The sequence below is a fragment of the Tubulanus polymorphus genome, chromosome 10 (assembly GCF_964204645.1).
Source record: "Tubulanus polymorphus chromosome 10, tnTubPoly1.2, whole genome shotgun sequence".
In the NCBI taxonomy this organism is placed as follows: domain Eukaryota; kingdom Metazoa; phylum Nemertea; class Palaeonemertea; order Tubulaniformes; family Tubulanidae; genus Tubulanus; species Tubulanus polymorphus.
In genome coordinates this window covers 9202927-9224949 of record NC_134034.1, presented here as the reverse complement: position 1 = coordinate 9224949, position 22023 = coordinate 9202927, and the positions used below count along the sequence as shown (strand labels likewise).

Genomic DNA, 22023 nt, shown 5'->3' with positions numbered 1-22023 from the left:
CGATGAGTCCCTTATGCTGTATAAAGGAAGAATAGCATTCAAACAGTACATTAGAACGAAACGCGTAAGATTTGGGATCAAGTTGTATAAATTATGTACATCCTCTGGCTATACACTAGATTTTATTGTGTATTGTGGCGCCGCACTGCCTGATTTTGACGAGTTATCGGCCAGTGAGAAAATTGTCGGAACATTATGCGATCGCTATCTGGACAATGGCCGAATCATTTGGCTTGATAACTATTATACATCACCGTCTCTTGCAGTATGGCTGTTGAGCAGAGACACGTATATATGTGGTACCTGTAAGCCAACTAGGAAAATGTTTCCTGCTGATCTAAAAGTTGAAGATATCCAGAAGGGAGAATCGTTGTTTCATTGCGACAACACGCAAAATGTATTAGCGATAAAATACAGGGCGACGAAAGACAAAAGTAACAAAAAGCCGAAAATAGTTCATCTATTATCCACCAAGCATGGTGCTCAAACTGCGGATACAGGTAAACCTGACCGTTTGGGTAATCGTGTACTCAAACCTACATGCATCATCGATTATAACCATAAAATGGGCGGCGTCGATCTGACTGATCAACAGCTACACAGCATTCTGACATTGCGTAGGTCATACAAGTGGAGCCATAAGCTAGTTTTACACCTGGTTATATTAGCTGCTTTGAATGCTCACAAACTTTATGAGCAGTTTGCCGCCGAGAGTAACACGTTTCTAACATTTCTACATGACACGATTGCGGTACTGCTGACATCGAGTCCCAGATTGAACAAAACTGTTTTGCGCCAAACTACCGTAACTAGACTGACAGGACGTCACTTTCCAGCAGTGCGCGAATTTCAAGACAGTGGCAAACGTTGGAAGACCAAGCAATTCCGTGTTTGTTATGACCGGGGAATTCGGCAACCCAGTGGAAAACCAGTTGAGACTTCATTCATTTGTAAGACTTGTGTTGATCAGCCTGGCCTTCACATTGAAGGGGACTGTTTTGAACAGTATCATACCAAGCTAGACTACTCAGGACAGTAGTTCTATGTAAGTACTAAGCTTATACATGTACTTTTTTGTATGTCGAGTTGGTCCAGTTGAATAATAAGAAAATTGTTAGACTTCAAGTGAGGCAACATATATATAAATTACCAGAAAGAAAGCTATCTACAAGTTTATTTGTTTTCTCCTTTATTCTCAATAAAGGTAATACACATAGCTTTCATTTACAATTGAAATACATTGGTTTCATGAATTGTCTTGAAAGATGGAGCAATTTGAGTAAAAATTGAGGTTCGATTCAATGCTCATGTTTATCTTAGGTCATGTGACCTTGAGGTCAAGGTCATCAATCAAGAAAGCTGTATTATGTTTTTTTGATCCAAATGAATTACTAAACTCTTCTGGACTAACCTTTATATGATTTATTTCTGGAAAATGATTGGTCAGCTGTTACATTGAGGATGAATTTTCAATTTTCGTTGCACATGAAAATTGCTCCACCGTAATTTATGAGACATAAGTCCTAAAAGACAATACTTCTAGTTGTCAGATAGCATTCAAATTGCTCATAAATAAAGGAAAACATTCATAGCCATCATTTACAGTTGGAATTGAGTGAATTAGTGCACTATTTTGAAAGTTACAGCAGTTTTACTGTAAAATAATTACAAAAATGTTGACGTGGCGGTCATCTTGGATCACGTGACCTTGACCTCAAGGTCACAAAATTGAATTTTTTTTTGGAAACAAGTCCTATAAGTACTTGACTACATGGTATAGGAGTTTTCTATGGTAAATGCTTGGTTTACTGTTTACAGAGGTTTAAAAAAACCCCCCAAAATACCCTCGGTACAGACGCGTTCACCAAGCCGGTCGGTATTGTAAGGGTTAAGTTTCAGAAGTTCAAATCAGCCAAGCTGACATTATGACAAAAAAGTCATTTTGAATACTCTGGATCTTTATCATAGAAATTGATTAACTTTTAATCTATAACCTGCTCTACATTTGCCTGACTGTGTCAGGCGATGTGGACCTTTATGGTCTACATCATCATTTTTATTTGAAGGGTTTGCTGGGAAATTGAAGAGTTCCATTCATGGTACTCAACGAGTCCATTCGCAAATAACTCGATCTTTCATCTAGGAGAAATTTATTAGCAGGCTATCAAGTCAGTGTTTAAGGGATGAAACTAGTGCATCAGTTTTGTAATTTTATAATTACCTGTTGAGAGGATACCCCCTGTCAAAAATCATGACACTACTAATAATGCAACCTTTATTGGTGCCAATAAAACCACAAATCTCAATGGTATTAAAAAATCAGCTATATAGGGATTGTTAGATTTTCAGTTTGAAAAAGATGTTGCGCAATTCTTTCATTGCTGTACACATGGAAGTAGATTGTATAGTACTGCATCTTATAATGAACATAAGTATGTTTTACACGGCAATAATGTTTTCAAAATTCAAAACATTGTCAAAATTGCACCAACCTGCCAGTGCTTTGTAGATCGTGGATGTGAAACTTATACAATATTTTTAGGCAGTCATATAAATGCTAAGAAGTATTTGAAATGAGATGAAGACTTACTTAAGTCCCAGCGAGCTATCTTATCATTTTGGGGTTTGTTCTAACAAGCAGTAAAATAGTCAATATCAATTCTTCATCTTCTATTTACAGGAATACTCAACAATACTCAAATCCCCAGGTAAGGATTAATCGCACTTACTTGTTTTCACTCACTTGGTTAGTTAAACTATTGTTTTTCAAAATAAGCTGAAGCAATTAAGAATATGCAAATATCGCATATCTATTTTGCCCTTGCAGGTTAGGCTCCCACCTTGGCAAGGGTGAACCGTAATCACCCGTACCGCCCCAACTCAAGTTAAAATGGATAAGATTGAAGCCAGTTCTTGCGGAGCCTATGTTAAGAATGCACTCTTTACTGTTTTTGCTATCAATAGTTATACATAAGAAAAAAGGTGGTAGCTTTGCCCTTCACAACTTGGAGGCGTACCCCAATGCAGCCGAAGAAAGATTGCTTGGAAGCGAATGCACTGGGGAAAATGATAATTTTATTTGAAAAAGAGGGTGATTCCAGCTATTTGCTGTCTAAAATTTATCACTAAGTCAAAGTTAATGAAAAAACTTTCCCTGAATGTATTAAAAATTCAGTCAATTGAATCTTAAGTTAAAATATAAATTTCATCTCATCACTCATCATTCACTAAACAGCAAACAGGAGCGCCGTGTTGCCGTTTGGATAAGAAACTTGAGCGCCGAACTGCGGCCAAGGCAATCAACTATAACAATAAGCGAGAAAAAGCTGAAGGATGGGGTTTTGGAGATGAGGGGACGTTGTGGGCAACATTCGAGGATCGGGGGAAGTAATGTATCGTCGGCAGTAATTCCACTTTCTGAGATACCAACCGAAATTGTCGACGGATTATTCGCTGGTATGTATGTTGTTCGAAATGAGTGGAAATCCTATCACCGTTCAATCGTTATTGAAGAAATATTTTTTTTCCAGAAAATTCTGAGCCACGACTTCGAAAATGTCCAAGATCGTCCAAGAAGACGAAGGGATCGATGGAATTGGCCCGAGGTCTCCTGAACCGGTGTCATTTGTGAACCGAGTGGTGCAGGTGAAATACTTAAGTTTCCTGAACAAATGTCATTTCAAGCACCGAGTGGTGCAGGTCAAATACCCGAATCTCCTGAACAAAATGTCATTTGAAACACCGAGTGGTGCATAAACACCCGAGTCTCCTGAACAAATTTCCTTTGAAGAACCGAGTGCAGGCAAAATACCTTAACAACTCAATTTAAAAAAAAAATTACCATCACGTGAATAAAAGTCACCGGTAAATAGAAAGAAAAAAAACTGAGAATCATATTGAATAGATTTCATTTCAGAGTCTACCAAGAAAGTAATCATAGAATCAATTGAATAGCCGAGTGCTGGTAAGAGAAAACATGAGATTCATATTGAAATGAATTTTGAAAATTTTAAGCAGGAGTGTATATAGTTAGTCACCGAAAACTTTGAACCATGGCTTCGGGCACGTCGAGTGATATTGGCAAGACCAAATGAGCAGAGATCAGGTACCTAATCCGATAACAAAACATGTAGCTTCTTTTGTAAAAACAATGCGTAATGAATGAACTGTCACTTCAAGAATCAATTTGCAATGTACACGTAGCTGACATACATGAATCACTGCGATGTCAAGAACAAAAAGACAAATAACTGGATTGAGTGCGATTCTTCCTGCCGATGATGGTTCCATTGTGAATGCGTTGGAATCAAAAGCGCCCTATTGAAAGTCTACAGATCGAGAAAATAGTACAAATGTAAATTGTGAACTACCTGAATCATATTACTTTCACAGACATAAGTTGAAATTACATTAGATAATACTTTATGTATACATTCACTGTAAATGCTAAGAAAATATCATCGATTCCAGAAAATCGTACAAGTGTATATTGTGTACTACCTAAATCATATCTTTACATTCATATATGTTGAAATATATAACTATATGAACATTCATCGTAAAAACTAAGAAAATATCATTTATTGTAAGTGTAAAAAAAAATTCAAGGGAAGTATCGAGAATAGAGTTAGAGAAAATAGGGACACAGAGCAAGACTCGAACCAGGGCCAGTAAATTACTAGCGCAGAGTCATCCCACTAAACCACCGAGCTCGCTAGAACAAACCGAATGTTTTAACCACATTTAGCACCTAACGCCCTTCCCTATCATAACCTTCTGGGTCCTTTAGACTCTAAACCTATCGGAACCTATCTAACCCAGATTTTCGCTCGTCCACTAGTAATTCTCTAATTCTCTTATCACACACAGTATTATATAACAAGTTACAAGCTCTCGTGTCTCTGCGTTAATTAGGTGCGTAATCAATGGTCAAGAGCGCCCAAAACTCTATCTGTGATCCTAACAGTAGCCTGTGCCAGGAAGCATTGAACGAATTGAGAGTTAGGGCGACAACCTGCAAGTCACCCTGATGGCAGAAGTGGTACAGCAATCACTCGGCAAGTGAGAGATCAATGGTTTGAGTCCCGGTCTCGGTGGTTGACAGATTTCAGCTCCTCCGCTAAAACTTCACTAATTCTCTAATCACACTCATGATTATAATTATTTACAAGGTCTCCCGCTGCAACGGTGGGGTGTCTCTGCCTTAATTAGGTGTGTTATTAATGGTCAAGAGCCCCAAACCTATACCTGTGATCCTAAACCAGATATAATGATTTTGTTACTTCTATTGGTTTAGCAATGGTGTATGGTAATAGCGGAAATAAACACTTACCGGGTAGCCGTATAAGGTATCCATTTCGAAAGCAAAAGATAAACGACAGGCCGATGGGCCTTGAAGCATTGGTAGATTATACAAGGTAATAAGTGTTATAATGTTTTACATCTGATGGCAAATGTTCTATAATGATGTCGATTGGGACGACCACATACTTTTAGGTTAAATTTGTCTAGTACGATTTTTATTCATGCTGAAAATAAATTTCTTTTCGCCCAACGATTTAGCCTATTTGTATTGTTAAACGTCATTAATGCGATTATGTTAAAAACACGAAACAGGTTTATTCTGATGTTTTCCATCATGTCCCAGCCAAGATATTTATATCAATCAAGTTTTGCATCAAGTTTTGACCAGTTTATTATGCCGCTCAACGAGGGAGCAAACGTAACAGTCGGCGAATCGGCGCTACTTATAATTTTGTATACGTTACGACATAAAACATCCAGTATTGGTCTTCGTGACCTTTTATTACTGATTTAAAATTTGCTACCGGAGCGATGTAACATTCCGTGGACAAAGTTTCTGTTTTTGAAGCAGTTACAACTAGCGCTTAATCTGCAAGACCTATACCAAATTAATTTTTTTCTGTGGGCAGTGTAGCCAATATATAGGACCACAATGTGTGGACACCGGCAAAAGTTGTGAACAGTGTGGAACCACTTTAAATGAGGATGATTCCCATAAGTCAGGTAATTTTTACATATATCTTCCCCTGGCAACACAGTTGAGAGAACTTTTCATTGAAAAAAAAATTTGATGGACGAGGTTTTACTTTATAAAGCTGAACACATTAACAATGAAAGTTATTGCGATCTAATTGACGGAGATCTTCGTAAAACAATACCTGCTCTCCATCAGCTAGACAGCAGCATTCAAATTTTCAAATCTGGTAAATTCAGTTTTTCGCCTATTCAGTGTACAATCGATGAACTTCCTCCTAAGATACAGAAAAAAACATTTTATTGTGTGGTCTTTGGTTTGGCACTGACAAACCAATTATGAATGGAAATTCCTTAAACGTTTTGTTGATGAAAGTATTTCATTGAAGACAGAAGTTCTTAATTGGGTTGACCAACGTGGTAGAAATCACAATACTAAAATTGTCAATCTTCTCTGGTCCTGTGATTCAATGCTGCAGAATTCTAAGCAGTATAACAGTTTTTACGGTTGCCCATACTGCCTTCATGAAGAGGAATGCGCGGTAGATAATGGTAATGCCATAATTTACTGGCCACTAAACTACCCGCTTCCCCCTTTACGTAATCTACTTGATACAGTCGCCCATGTGAAAAAGCAATTGAATCTGGTTGTGCAGTGTTTGGAGTCAAAGGACCCTCAGATTTGATTTTGCTGCCATCTTTCAACCTGATTGTAAATGTATTTGTTAATTCTTAGCAGAGTGGTGCGAGACAGCAAATGCTGAGAAGTAGATTGGACAGAAGATTATTCAAATTGATAATTGCCTCCAGTCAATTAAACCTCCAGAGTCACTTGCTTGCCTCGAGTCTTGTCGAGAGATAATTTTGGATGGGAAATTAAATCAGAGCATTTCTTGTATATTCTGCTGTCATTTTATCTGGTATTTTACCAAATGCCTACCTTAGTCATTGGCTTTTATTTGTTACGGGTATTACTTTATTGAATGGCACTTAAGTTTCAGAAGTTCAAATCAGCCAAGCTGACATTATGACAAAAAAGTAATTTTGAATACTCTGGATCTTTATCATAGAAATTGATTAACTTTTAATCTACAACCTGCTCTACATTTGCCTGGCTGTTTGCTGGGAAATTGAAGAGTTCCATTCATGGTACTCAACGAGTCCATTCGAAAATAACTCGATCGTTCATCTAGGAGAAATTTATTAGCAGGCTATCAAGTCAGTGTTTAAGGGATGAAACTAGTGCATCAGTTTTGTAATTTTATAATTACCTGTTGAGAGGATACCCCCTGTCAAAAATCATGACACTACTAATAATGCAAACTTCTTTGGTGCCAATAAAACCACAAATCTCAATGGTATTAAAAAATCAGCTATATAGGGATTGTTAGATTTTCAGTTTGAAAAAGATGTTGCGCAATTCTTTCATTGCTGTACACATGGAAGTAGATTGTATAGTACTGCATCTTATAATGAACATAAGTATGTTTTACACGGCAATAATGTTTTCAAAATTCAAAACATTGTCAAAATTGCACCAACCTGCCAGTGCTTGTAGATCGTGGATGTGAAACTTATACAATATCTTTAGGCAGTCATATAAATGCTAAAAAGTATTTGAAATGAGATGAAGACTTACTTAAGTCCCAGCGAGCTATCTTATCATTTTGGGGTTTGTTCTAACAAGCAGTAAAATAGTCAATATCAATTCTTCATCTTCTATTTACAGGAATACTAAACAATACTCAAATCCCCAGGTAAGGATTAATCGCACTTACTTGTTTTCACTCACTTGGTTAGTTAAGCTATTGTTTTTCAAAATAAGCTGAAGCAATTAAGAATACGCAAATATCGCATATCTATTTTGCCCTTGCAGGTTAGGCTTCCACCTTGGCAAGGGTGAACCGTAATCACCCGTACCGCCCTAACTCAAGTTAAAATTGATAAGATTGAAGCCAGTTCTTGCGGAGCCTATGTTAAGAATGCACTCTTTACTGTTTTTGCTATCAATAGTTATACATGAGAAAAAAAGGTATTAGCTTTGCACTTGACAACTTGGAGGCGTACCCCAATCCAGCCGGAGAAAGATTGCTTGGAAGCGAATGCACTGGGGAAAATGATAATTTTATTTGAAAAAGAGGGTGATTCCAGCTATTTGCTGGCTAAAATTTATCAGTAAGTCAAAGTTAATGAAAAAACTTTACCTGAATGTATTAAAATTCAGTCAATTGAATCTTAAGTTCAAATATAAATTTTTTTTTCCAGAGCATTTCTAAGATGAGGGCAGGCGCATTGAACTTCTAACCGTCGCCACCAGTACCAGGAATCAATTAGAGACGAGGCATAATGGGCCAGTCTCCATCGAAAGATTTCTTTCTTTATCAACATCCAGAATTTATGTCAGACCCTTGCAGGCTGCCGTTGAATATGACCCGTTTGCATTGATGGAAGACGATGATTTACATACTGAACAGTGTCAAAATTGTGGAAGCCTTATTGGCATGAGACAGTTTTCCGAACATTGAAAAATCTGCATTGCGGTAATTTTTTTGTGTTAAGCCAAAATTGGCCGAAAATTATTGAGTACTTTCAGTTTGAGTAGTTACATTTTTAGGCTGAAGATAATGATCAAGATTTAGAAACTACAGCTGCATCAATTTAAATATGGAATTTCATTCTACTACCCCATAATAACCAATTTTCTAGTTCATATCAATGGTAATAAAAATTGAAAAAAAGACTTCACTGACTTGCAACAATCCTTCTTCAAATCCCTGTAGATTAGTGGTTAGCAGCACAATTTTGCATGCTACGTTGTCATTTGATTTTTATATTGTGATTGATATTGAGAGCATTTATGGTATTTTAAGAAAATTTTTATGAATGAAATTTTATTTCAGATTAGTTTGTGAGCATTGGCAGTTAGTGTTAGATATTTATATTTCCTTCACCGTCTGCACACAATATCTTATTTAGGTGACTTGATTTGCAAACGATTTAGCATTTGATAAATCATGTTCTTTTCGTTTATAGTAACTTCGAACTCAAGAGTAGAGCAGTAGCGAGGAGGAAGATAAAGAACTGACTACTGCACCAGCAACAAACAACGACTCAAGCAACGCAGAAACAGACTCGAAATCAGCCTCTATCTCCCAGATGTACTTGAACTCAGATTTCAGCTCTGAGTCCGCCACGAACGACGATAAACATGAAAATACGCCTAAAAAGAAAATACATTTAAGAAGTGGATGGCCCCACAAAGGGGGAAAGCAAGACAGTTGACGAATACGCTTATTTAAACTCTTCCAACAGAAATAAAACAACCGAACTAGGGGTCCAGGGCCCACTTGGGAAGTGGTTTCAAATGCTCAACAATCTAACAATTTCAATATTCAACGTCCCCTGGTGACTATATACAAAAACCAATGACCTTGAAACCCACCACAATGAATTTTTCCCGCACCGGTTTCGATCTGCCCTCAGTGAACTTCGCAGAATTAACAATCCGCATCTCTAAAAGACAAAGGAGGAAAAATTGTGCTCATGGACATTGAATCGTATAAATCTAAAATGCAAGATCTACTTGACAATCTGGATGTTTACAAAAAACTCAAATCGAACCCGTTAACAATGCAATATGAATTCAACAAAGGACTGTCGGACATTATTGCGAATTTTAAAGATGACGATGTTTCCAAAACGCTTGACAAATTTAAATCTCGGTTATCGTCGCTCTCGCATCTCTACGGACTTCCGAAAATTCAAAAGAAGGATATTCCGCTTCGACCGATCATCCCACCATCCTATAGACTATCTAAATATTTGGCTAAAACTCTTTCACCGGTTGTTGGCTCATGATTAATTGGAATGTTTAAAAAATGTTATTCCTGGGCATTATAAATTCATATCATTTGATGTTGCTAGCTTATTCACTAATGTTCCTTAAGAACCTACTTTGGACTTTCTTAGGAGAAAGTTACCTACTTTAGATTTTCATTGTCTTGATAGAACTTTGTACAAAAAACTTATATTTTCAATTTGTTTCCAACTTTTTTGAACAGATTTTTGGTATGGCTATGGGGAAGCCACTTTCCCCTGTTTTAGCAGGTTTTTTTGGAACATGTCGAAAGTGAAATTCTTCCTCTTTACACCAAAAGTAGACCCAAACTTTGGCGACTTTACATTGATGATATTCTTTGTTTAGTTTCCCCCGATTTTAATGTGCATGGGTTCTTACATTATTTGAACTCTTTATATCCTACTTTGAATTTCACTTTTGAGTGGGAAGAAAATAACTGCATCCCATTTCTCGATGTACTCAGTCATATTCAAAACAAATTTGAAATTATCTGTATAAAGAAAACCGACTTATGTTGAAGCTTATCTTCTTTTTCTCTCATTTACTCCTTTGAACATCAAAATTGGAATAGCCTAATGATTATTTCTTCGAGCTCTACATATTTGTGATCAAATGTTTTTAGATAAAGAAATCAAAAATATAAGAACTACCCTCAAGAAAGAAGCCTATCCAAAATTTTAAACAAAGCTTATTTCAAGGCCCGAATCTCTCACTTTGGACGTAATGACCTGTCCACAAAACGCAGAGCTCAAAAGAATATTATAATCCCGTATTAACTTACTTTGGAACTCTTTAAATCCACATTAAGCACCATCGACACTAGATTAGTCTTTCAGTATAATAACAAACTCACTATTGTTTTAACCAAAAATAAACGCCAACAGCCCTAATATGTAAACTTTCAAAATCCAATTTATCTACTAATTTGAATACTGGTTTCTCTCCACATAACCAATTATTATCCAGACACATCAACTCTTTATTAGATTGGGGTAAATGTCACTATGTGTCACTCTGTTAATGCCACCCTCTCCAGTCCACTTCACCTAGGGAGCATATCAAAATTTTGATAGTTACTTCAATGAGGAGCCGGTCAAAATGAGCGCCAGATGGCGCCACTATACAGATACTAATCTGTAAGTTTCTGGGAAAAAGACTTAACTGAAAGGTATTTCTATTTCAAAACGATACATGGTAGATTCATTTTACTTCCAGGTTCATCGCGAACGAAATATTAGGCCTACATCAAACCAATTTTTAGAGCATGGATGCAACCTAGTTTTTCTCGCCAATTTCACTGCCTGAATCTATTTTTTTCTGACGGTTTCGTCTTTAGGGAAGTGATGTCCACCTTTTATATGGCATTTAGGAACACAACATTGCGCTGGCATGACGTGAGATGAGTGGAATATCGCGTTTTTAAAGCGAAACAAGTAGGATAACACAGCACTTTATTTAGATTTATCCTATCCTACTATCAGGTGCGCCATCTATTGGAGCGCACGGTGTTACCGGCTCCTCATTAGAATAATTCGCGGAAGGGGGGGGGGGTTGGGTGTTCCAGCGGATTCATCACGACTGCCGAACTATCGATTTATTGCAGTGCAATAAAGATAACATTGAATTGAATTGCAGTTATTATATGTACGTTACTGCAACTGTTTGGGCCGAGATGAGAAAAAGGTGTTTGTTATGAGGTCGATATAATCTTAACAAGGGATGGTGTAGTGCATGAAACCCAATGTGAATGTGCTGTATGACAGGGTCCTACAGCACACTGTAAACATGTAACGACAGTATTATATGCACTGACGAAATACTGCAAGGACGGTCAGATGTTAACAGAAATTACATGCACTCAAGTAAGTTTAGTTAAGAAGACTCAGAATTTAAATTCAAGTGAACTTTTTAAAATAGAATTATTTTTGTTTCTGTAGATTCTTCAGAAATTTCATCAAGCGAAAGCTCATAAAGATAGTCCTGTAAAGACCAGAAACCTTACCGAAGTAAGAAATAAAGATGGTGGACCAAAACTGTATGACCCGAGGACAAGAAAAAATGCAGAAATGCAGACACCATGATCATGTCATTTTAAAGGTCATTGGCACATTGATTTTTATAAATTGGGTTTATGTGCTTATATGGTCCATATGCATATTTCAAACATTTCTCAATAGTTTTTAAACTGATATTCAAAATGTTTATTAAAAAAAAACACTTTTATTGATTCGTGATGATCTGTGTTCGTTTCGCGGTCCCGACGATAGGGAGCGCTAGTATCGCATGAGCGAGTGACGTCATTTGATTCGGAAGTGCACACTCGTTCTACACTCGTTCTACTATTATACGGTTATTTTATTCTTCTTTTGTTACGTTTTACGGCTTCATAATGGTTTATTGTGTCGCCGGGAATTGTAAGAAGCATTCCTATAGCGTTCCGAGCGTGGAATCGTTTCACACGTTTCCTAAAGATAAATTTTTAGCAAGTTTGTGGACGAAAGCGTGTGGACGAGAGAATTCATGGAAGCCGACTCCATATTCTCGACTGTGCTGCGAGCACTTCGACAAAGAGTGTTTTATCGTTCCATCGACGATAGCCACTTCGATTGGCTTTGTGCCTGGACAACGCAGGCTAAAACTGGGTTCTATACCGACGATTTTTACTAGGAATCCTATACCAGGTGGAATTCAGAAGCCGAAAAACAAAAGGAAAACAACGTCGAGAGCTAAACGTGAACGCGCATCGGTAATTGGGGAAAATTAACTTTCGTAATTCAATGAGTTTTTCCAGTTTCTTCTATTTACATTTGTCTCTAGTGATTCTATAACCCTTTTAAAAACAAATAACCTGTGAAAATAATCCGCAGTAGTCAGTCTGTTTGGAAATGATAGTGTGGGACTCGAACTCGATCGTGATACACAGCTGGAAAAACCCACACTGCTAATTGTTTCCGGGTTATATTTACCGACGATTATTGCGAATTCACCGGGTTCTGTCGTTACAAACTACGTTTTTGTAGACTACACTACAGAAACGGCCTGTTATATAGTGTTTATTGGTTACTGAAGAGGGTTTTACCGATGAAAATTGTGTGATTCATTTGACATTCGTTGACAGTCAGTAGTCATTTCATTAGGCCTACCCACCCATCAATCGAATTTGTTTTAAGCGACAATGATTTAATATAGGATTTAATATATGTTTTTATAGCTGATGAAGGAACTTTTCCCCGAAAATGTTAATGAGGATGAAATGGACAGAAACGAAGATGTGACGGATAACGTAACGATTCCTGTTTCCTCAACTGTCGAGGAGGAGGAGGGTCCTTCGTTTTCAGACATACAAACAAGCACTCCGGTGAATCCTGCCAAACGGTCACGACCTAACAGCCCAGATATTTTCAGGCCTAACGATCAAAAATCTACATCAACATTGACAACAATGTTGAATGTTGATGACAAAGCCCTGCCTTTTCGCACTCAATCGACTCAGATTTATATAGTAAGTGTGTTTTTGTGTTTGTACACTACTTCCCTATCAATACTTCGATTTATTTGTGATATTTTTCCTTTGGATTAGGCACGGAGAATGGCGAGCATTCAGTGTAGCATAAAACCAGCCACAATCATCCCAACAATGTCAGGCAACTCCGCGAACAATGGATGTCGGTGTTCAGTGTCTGCTTTTGGTGGGTGAAGATGACGATGACGACGACGACGACGATGATGATTACATGGATGCTGATGATTTTAGAAATGATCCCACTTGGATTGTCGGTGGTGAGGAGTAAGTACATAAAATCTCCAGACTCTTTTTCAAATATGTACCATCTGTCTGGCTTCATGTGAAATCGTCAAGAAGCGTGTCTTAGGATCTTGTCTCTGTGTAGAAACTCGATGTAAAGGCCCTGAAAAATATCAGAAAACTTGGTTTACTCAACCTAGAAGGAAGGATGCCGCTGGGGAATCTTTCAATGACAGCCGCCATTTACTTCAGTGGTATTTGGCCCGCACGATTTCTTAAGATGTGTGCGAATTTCAATATTTGCATGATTAAGCAGAGAGCATATTCAGTGATGCAGACTGCGTATCTCATCCCTGCAATCTCGAAACTGTGGAAATCAAAACAACAGTCCATGTTTAATGAACTTAAATCAAAAAATCTCACGCTTGGGGGAGATGCCCGCTGTTGCTCTCCAGGACATACCGCCAAGTTTGGTTCGTATTCTCTAAGGGACTTGGAAACAAACAGAGTTCTAGACGTTCAGCTTGTCCAGGTGAATTATTAACTTCCCATCCACCAGTATTTCTCAAGTGGGGTTTGATATACAAGATAGATGTAGATGTTTTGTTTTATTTGCAGTCCAGTGAAGTCACGAATTCTAATGCGATGGAACTCGAAGGGCTCAAGCGGTCCATTGAATTTTTGAAAACGAATGGCATGAAAATCTCCTCACTCGTGACTGACAGGCACATCCAAATAAGAAAATACATTTGCGAAGACTTACCCGATATTAAACACTGGTTTGATGTCTGGCATGTTTCAAAAGGTTAATATTCATAATTTTGCAAGCCTGTAAAGGTACTCTTACTGATGTCTACGAGAAAACTGCTGAACAGGAAGACATAGTGTTGGCCCATCGTAGTCGATTTAACTTACCTACGGCAAGTATTGAAAATTTGAATAAAATAAGAATTCAACATATTCAATTTATGAATCATTTATTGCTGGATATTGAAACCCCTTATACATATTATCTTGTGAGGGCCAGGTCATTCTTATTTTCGAAACAACACAAGATGGTAGAATCCGTCTATTCCCTTTGCCGAGTTTCTGCCACACCCACCGAACAAATCTCCTATATGCCACTAGTCTGTATAATCTGTAAAATAAACGCAAATTTTACAATTTTGTTTTGTTTATTTCCAGAACTGACTGAAGAATCCAAATCTTGCGCTGAATTGTGTTTTACACATTGAATTAAAATGTTTATACATATGAATGTTGATTTATAATTTTCTAAAATAAAATTTATTACAAATTATTTGAACCAACTTACTCGTGGACTGGTTCTTCATCTCCAATTGGTCCATTTAACTCACTATATTCATAGAATGACACCGTTAAAACATCTGCATCAAGGCAGTTCACAATGAAGCCATGAGTTTCTGTAATACAGCTACAGTTCGACTTTTCCATGATATACTGCAGTATTGGTATTTCCCGACAACAGATACACTCTTCAGCTGTCTGCATAGTACTGCATAAATACACTCGCGTTGTGCTGCATCTACAAGAGCACCTGAAAAATATTGTTGCATTGTTTATTATTAGGTTTCGATCCACATTATAGTACCAACGGCGAAGTGCACCTTTTACAGAATCCGCACATTTCTCGGTCTATTAGTTCGGTTAATTCACTTTTTCCACTATTTACTGCGGTACGCTTCGTGTGATTTTTTGATTTGATAGCAATAGAATTTAAGTTAAAATATTACCAGTCAAGGTTATCAATCCTCAAAGAATGATCATCTTCGCTTTCCGTAGATGAATCGGAATCGGTATCGGTCGGACCAGGAGTTTGTTCAGCATGTTCAGTACCGGTGCCGGTATTATCTTCTGGGCGCACGACTGGTTCAAACTGATACGGCAATACTTCCCATTTGCGAATCGACACTTCAGGTATTGCATCATCATCTAAGTCGCTACTAGACGTGTTTTGATCGGACGACATTTTAAAATTATCGGGAAAATATGCCACGTGAAATGCGAATACACGATGGAGAGCTTGTTTGTTATGAATCACACTGCACTTCCGAATCAAATGACGTCACTCGCAATAGGCTGCGTGGCGCCGCCTATTGGAACTCTGTAGAACTTACGTCATGTTAACATACGATTGGAAGCGACGGAAATATGAACACAAAAATTAGAAAACATGTCGCATGCAGTGACATCTGAGAGATTTTAATGTTGCTATTATATATTTTAAACCTATATATTGACAATGAATGCACAAAAAAATAACGTGTCAATGACCTTTAAATTGGCCGGTAGGTGTTTTGCTTTAATTTGGTTTAATGTTATAATTCAAATTCATGTTATCAAGGCAGACGTCGCTTAATCTAGCTGAAAGTTTTATTTTAGGTAGCATGCATTTGATATTTTTGTTCTATTTCTCTTTGTCAGAAAAAGTCAGTTAGACTCCCAGTAATGCAGACATTACCACCAGCAAGTTTGAGGGGAATATCAAATGATCATGATTATTTGAAACTTAGCATCGATGATCAATTTTTGCACAATGAAAATGTAAGTAATTTTGCTTATAGAATTTTAACTTGCCCAATAAACATTTGAAAAATGACATATTTTATCATTTCACAAATTTGGTTTAATTCGAAAATGGATATTGTTATTTTGTGGTAACATGTAATAACAATTACTTATTTTCATTGCTAGCTTGTGGTTTTAAGTGGGGAACAAACAGGTTGTTCGGATAGAAGAGAAGACATGGGGACAGAGTAAAAACAAAAACTGGTTCGAAGAAAGAAAGAAACGCATCACTGCATCTAATTTTGGAAATGTCTGCAAAGCAACAGAGAGAAGGGATATGTCGAAACTTGTGGATAGTTTAATTTCACCGCAAGTTATACACTCTAAGCCCTAATGCGTTTTTGCGTTGGTGCGGTTTACTTTGTAGTAAATATCTCCGTATCGGTCTTATAGTCGTCATTTTTCGCGTCTATCTTAAAATATTATAGAACTTGATTCTATTTCACGCGTCTTAAGTCTTTATTAAGGGTTTTATCATTCGTCAAGGGCGAACGATTTCGCGGGCTCTACTTCGTCCACGGAGCGTATCACTGCTCATCACGCTTGACCAATCGCCGCGTGCGTTGACCGCATAAAAACTATAAATTTAGCGCAATCGCGTTCAATGGCAACTTGGCTCTGGCGGAGCCCACTTAAGAAATTCTTTCGTGCTTTACAGTTTTACGAAGACGAATGCTCCAAATCATATAGATCATGTAAGAAGATGATTCCACTTTCTATTTAAGACACGGGTCTCAGGGTCTTCTGCCCCCGAGATCGCTGCATCCTTCCCAGTAAATCCCGGGTGCCGACGTGTCCGGGGGCTGTGTCGTCAGTCGGTCATGGGCAGGCGATAAACTGGTTACTTACAATCCTGTTAATATTATAAATTCTCCATAAATGTGTCGTCTGTCTAAACTCGGTCCTTTGACGATGCCATCTTAACGCTCTCGTCACTGTAATAGTAATAGTATAGTATATCTTCTGTGCTATCTTCATAATCTTACACCAAAATGTTATTTCAGCGGACCATGGCAATCGCCTATATTCAGTGTTACTCATCTTTCAAATACGCGGTCGTTTCATTTCCTTCGTAACGTCGCCTCTGAATGTCGACTCTTCGAGTTTGCGTCAACGACATTTTCAATCTGGCGCGCTGTCGTTGATTAACGATAACGCTCGTCGTTAACTATTTGACGCTCCGTCGTATAATTCTTAATCGTTGATTAACAACAACGCTCGTCGTTCACTACTTGACGCTCCGTCATATTTCATGATCGTTGATTAACGACAACACTCGTCGTTAACTATTTGACGCTCCATCGTAAATTTCTTAATCGTCGATTAACGAAAACGCTCGTCATTAACTATTTGACGCTCCTTTGTAAACTTCTTAATTGTTTATTAGCTACAACGCTCGTTTACTTTGGCCTTATTGTAGATACCCGCCGGAGTCCGCAGCAACATCGCACCCACGTATGTGTTGAGGATTTTCAGGCCAAAAAGGGGACATCTTTATATATCAAAATGTATAGAAACAAGTTATTTTGCGTGCTGACGTGATGTAATTTTGTAATTATAACAAAATATATATTTGATCAATCGTACATACATTCCAATCAAACTTCGAATCTTGTGTTTATTTGATTTGCTGGCACTAGAAGGAAGGATGAGGATTTATGTTGTTTTCCTGTTGCACCTAACCCATTTAGTTTTACATGAGGATCATTCCCCTATTGACCGTCGCTAATGACGACACTTATGCATACGACTAGTTTGACAGATCTGGCACGAGTCGCAATTAGCTCCTGGGTGACTGGGGACAGCTATGTGCGAGAGGACACTTGGAATGGGGGCAGCCATATCCGCCGAGTAACCAACAATGCAAGTTCCGTCAGAGGAAAGCCCCTAAAGCGGATTACTCCGAGGAGAGGGGGTTGGGGGGCCGGATTGGCCACACAGATTAAGGCTACGTGGAGTAGGGAGGCGACTGTTTGGAGGAGAGCATACTGCGTAAGTGCCCTTTTTAGCGACATTTATCCTTAGGGGAACGAATTTTACATATGTTAAACGCTTTCCTGGCGAAGACAAGAGTCTCCTTGCCGCATTCACTACCCGAGTGCGGTCGACCCAGGCGGACCTGTGTAGCGAGCGCCCCGGCACAGCAGAGTGACTACGACTACGCTACCTATGGACACCTTCAGTCACTACCAGAATTATCATTTCATATATTTACACTATGGCATCAGCAAGTGGAGCATCTCAGAGGACTAGTCAGTATCTATACAATAAAAACGAACTGTCCAATTTTCTGAACCAAATTGAGCTTTACCTGGGCCACTCATGATAACAGAAATCGCCATGGTCCTGCTTAACATCAATATAAATGCAGTGGTTGGCTTTTTAAGTGATTGAAAGTAACCAGGGGACTAGAATCATGGTCCTAAAATTAGTGAAATTTCGATTGAATTTGACGGTAACTCCGCCTATCAATAAAATGTTGCAATACATGTAATGCACTGGTACGTGTCGCCGCGTAGCAACTGAAGATCAAACTATTGTTCTCGAGTAGCCGAGAAGTGCACTCAACGGCACGAGTCATTTCGCGACATCATTCTCATACACTCGCGGAGATTTCTATTCACGCCATTCATGTCATTGTCCGTTCGCTGTTTTGTTTATTATCAGATCGTAAAACCATATCGATATTACAACGTCATTGAATTTGATCCTTCATTGTTCGCTTTCGAAGGTGAGTCATAATTTCACACAATAAATGAAGACTGCATGTGCAACAAACAAAGTGATATTATTATACAATAAAAATAGACACACACGTGTGTTCCATTCCACTTCCGTTCGTGTGGATGGGACCATCTCATGTTTACCCTACATATAAAATCATGATTAAATGTAAAGAAAAGTAGGCTTAGGGCCTATAACTTCACAAATGCTACTAAATAAAGCATGTACAAATATTGTTATGAATAATAATAATATGGGGACAGGACTAAGAGGGTAGGCTGCCAGGTAGGGCCAGAGCCAGAGCATGAGAGGGGATCATCTCATGATCTTATAATTAAAAATGATGATGAAGAAAAACCATACAAATACAATAGTATATCATCTTTTCATTCTTTTTTTCAGATTTCCTTAGCAGCTGTTGTCTGAAGAAGACCGGACTGAGTATTGTTCAGCTATAAATTTGAGATGTAAGTTTAATTCCTGCTTATTAAGGGACCATTTCATCTGTTTGCCGTGCTCATCATATCCTATAGGCTATACAGAAGGGGAATATAAATAACTTACAATGGAACCATAATAGGCCTATGCCTATAGAAAATTTATTTTAATTAAAAAAAGATGGGGACCGGGGACCATCTCATGATATTGTAAGTTATAAACAGTAGAAGCATAGGCCTATGGACAATTTTAAAAAGATGGGGACCGGGGACCATCTCATGATATTGTAAGTTATAAACAGTAGAAGCATAGGCCTATGGACAATTTTAAAAAGATGGGGACCGGGGACCATCTCATGATATTATAAGTTATAAACAGTAGAACCATAGGCCTATGGAAAATTTATTTAATTTTTATAAAAAGATGGCCTGGACCGGGACCATCTCATGATCTTATAAGTTGTAATTGAATGTACCGTATATATAACAAAATTAGAATATAGTGATTATTGTGATGATGGAGAAAAACTTATTTAATTTTATAAAGAATATTAAATTTTAATCTCATGAATGGCTACTCGGACTATGGAGAAAAAACGTAAAATTTGTATATCATTTTTTAATTCTTTTTTTCAGATTTCCACATCTGTTGTCAGGAAGACGAAGAACTACTATTCAGCTATTTACAAATTTGAGATGTAAGTCTAATTCCTGCCTCAGACATCCACAGAACAAGGGACCATTTCATCTGTTTATGCTCATCGTATAACAGGGAAAATTGTACAAAAAGGGAATACATGTGTATAATAAATTAGATAATGAAACCAAAAATTAATTTTTAATTAAAAAAATATGGGGACCATCTCATGAATCTTATGATTAATCTATTAATGCATAAAATAAAATGATTGTGATCGAGAAAAACACAAACACATACAAGTAGATTTTCTGTTGTCAAGCCTGTTGTTATTGTTGTCTGCCGTGTACTATTTTTGGTGTAGAATCCCCAGCTGCTTCAGACATTCACAAATCAAGGTTTATCCTCATCATATAATAGGGAAAATTAATTAATAATTGTGGGTCATCATAATAGATTTATAAATACATTGTAATTATTATTATATTTCAGATCACCATGGCACCATCTTCATCAGCATCGACAAAAGTGCCGCCACATTGCAAGCTGGCAAGACTAAATAATAAAGTAGGTCAAATAATTGACAACACAGCTATGAACCTGGCAGCTTATGAAACTTTTATATCATCTGATGTAAATGGAGAGCGTAAAGTCGCTATAGGGTTGCCGTTACTAAGAAAAACATTAGAAATGCAGAAAACTGAGATCAGTAGAGAGATAAATTCTATTAAACAGGAGGTATACAATATGTTTGTGCACAACAAGGCTGCGGCGGCGGCCACTGTGAAACCCAGACCCAGCACGTCAACCCCAAAAAAATCAGCCCCACCGCTGATAGATTCCTCTGAAGATGAAATCCTTTCGAGATCATACGACCAAATAATGAGACCCGAGGATGTTGAAATTGGACAACCTCAACCCGAGGATGATGTTGAACAACCTATGTCTGTTAAATCGTAGTCAGTAAAATCCGATGAGCCAATGTCCGTGATGTGACAGCGAGGTTGATGATATGGAGGTCATGTCGGCCAAGTCCAATGAGAGAAATTGATTGTTTTTTAACCCTGTAACTTTTGTACTTTTTTATGAAAATAAAAGTTTCACTTTAATTTGACTTTCTATCTTTTTGCAATCTTTGTATTTTTTAGTGAAGCTAGGGTCCTCATCCATTCAAAATGCCCACCCCTAGGAGACGGCAAATTGGAAGACGAGCGAAGCAAAGAGTCCAGCACCCGTCTACACCACCAATAGTAGTGGATCCGACACCACCAGCACTACAATATGAAAGACATTCATTTGAATCCATTACAGATGTTGCGACATTGGACATTATTTGTTCTTTCTGTGGTGCCAAAAAATTTATTGGTGAACCTCCTTCATTGTGTTGTATGGGTGGCAAAATATCCTTGCCTTTATTCCCAGAGCCACCACCATATTAGGCAAATTTATTCAGTGGGGGTAATAGTGAGGCAAACCACTTTTTGAATAACATAAGGTCATTCAACAATATCTTCCAGATGACCAGTTTTGGCCATCGTCTCCGTGCAATTACTGGCTGGAACCCTACATTCACTATTCAGGGTCAAGTTTGTCATAGAATTGGCGCCATGTATCCTGATGATAACTGTCAACCACAGTTCCTTCAGGTATACTTCATGGATAATGAAGCAGAGCAGCGTGGGCGTCGTCATCAAATAGGGTCAAATTTACAGCCCCAAATCATCGATAAACTGACTGATGAACTTGATATGTATAATCCTTATATTAAAGATTTCAAATGTGCCAGAGAACTCATAAACGATAATAGTGAAAATCTAAGCATTATCATTGAGGAGAATAGGAAACCTCCTGGTGAGCACACCCGTAGGTTTAATGCCCCAACTTGCTCTGAAATAGCAATTTTGATGCCCAATGAACCAGCTCACCATCGAGATATTGTAATCTCACAGCGCAGTGGCCCTTTGAAACATATCTCTGAGTTACATCGGTCATACGATGCCCTGCAGTATCCTTTGCTACTGCCACACGGTTCTGA

The 22023-nt window shown here is 37.9% G+C and overlaps 2 protein-coding genes and 1 pseudogene across 2 annotated transcripts in view; 2 read left to right on the top strand and 1 right to left on the bottom strand.

Moving 5' to 3' along the window:
• The window catches only part of LOC141911574 (uncharacterized), a 28802-nt gene extending 18810 nt beyond the window's left edge, over nt 1-9992 (top strand). The window contains exons 8-13 of the mRNA XM_074802560.1: nt 5297-5417; nt 5934-6027; nt 7727-7754; nt 7874-8172; nt 8263-8537; nt 9031-9992. Coding sequence (XP_074658661.1) covers nt 5297-5347 — 51 coding nt within the window. The 3' untranslated portion in view covers nt 5348-5417; nt 5934-6027; nt 7727-7754; ... (1 more) ...; nt 8263-8537; nt 9031-9992. The remainder of the gene's footprint in view (nt 1-5296; nt 5418-5933; nt 6028-7726; nt 7755-7873; nt 8173-8262; nt 8538-9030) is intronic.
• Nucleotides 9993-13923: 3931 nt separating this feature from the next.
• Nucleotides 13924-22023, top strand: part of LOC141911573 (uncharacterized) — an 80389-nt pseudogene continuing 72289 nt past the window's right edge.
• Nucleotides 14523-15592, bottom strand: LOC141912091 (P2X purinoceptor 7-like). The gene is made up of 3 exons (XM_074803300.1): nt 15356-15592; nt 14917-15159; nt 14523-14739 (listed from the first exon to the last, which is right to left on the bottom strand). Exons 1-3 carry the CDS (start codon nt 15589-15591, stop codon nt 14568-14570), a joined length of 651 nt encoding a protein of 216 aa, XP_074659401.1. The 5' UTR covers nt 15592; the 3' UTR covers nt 14523-14567.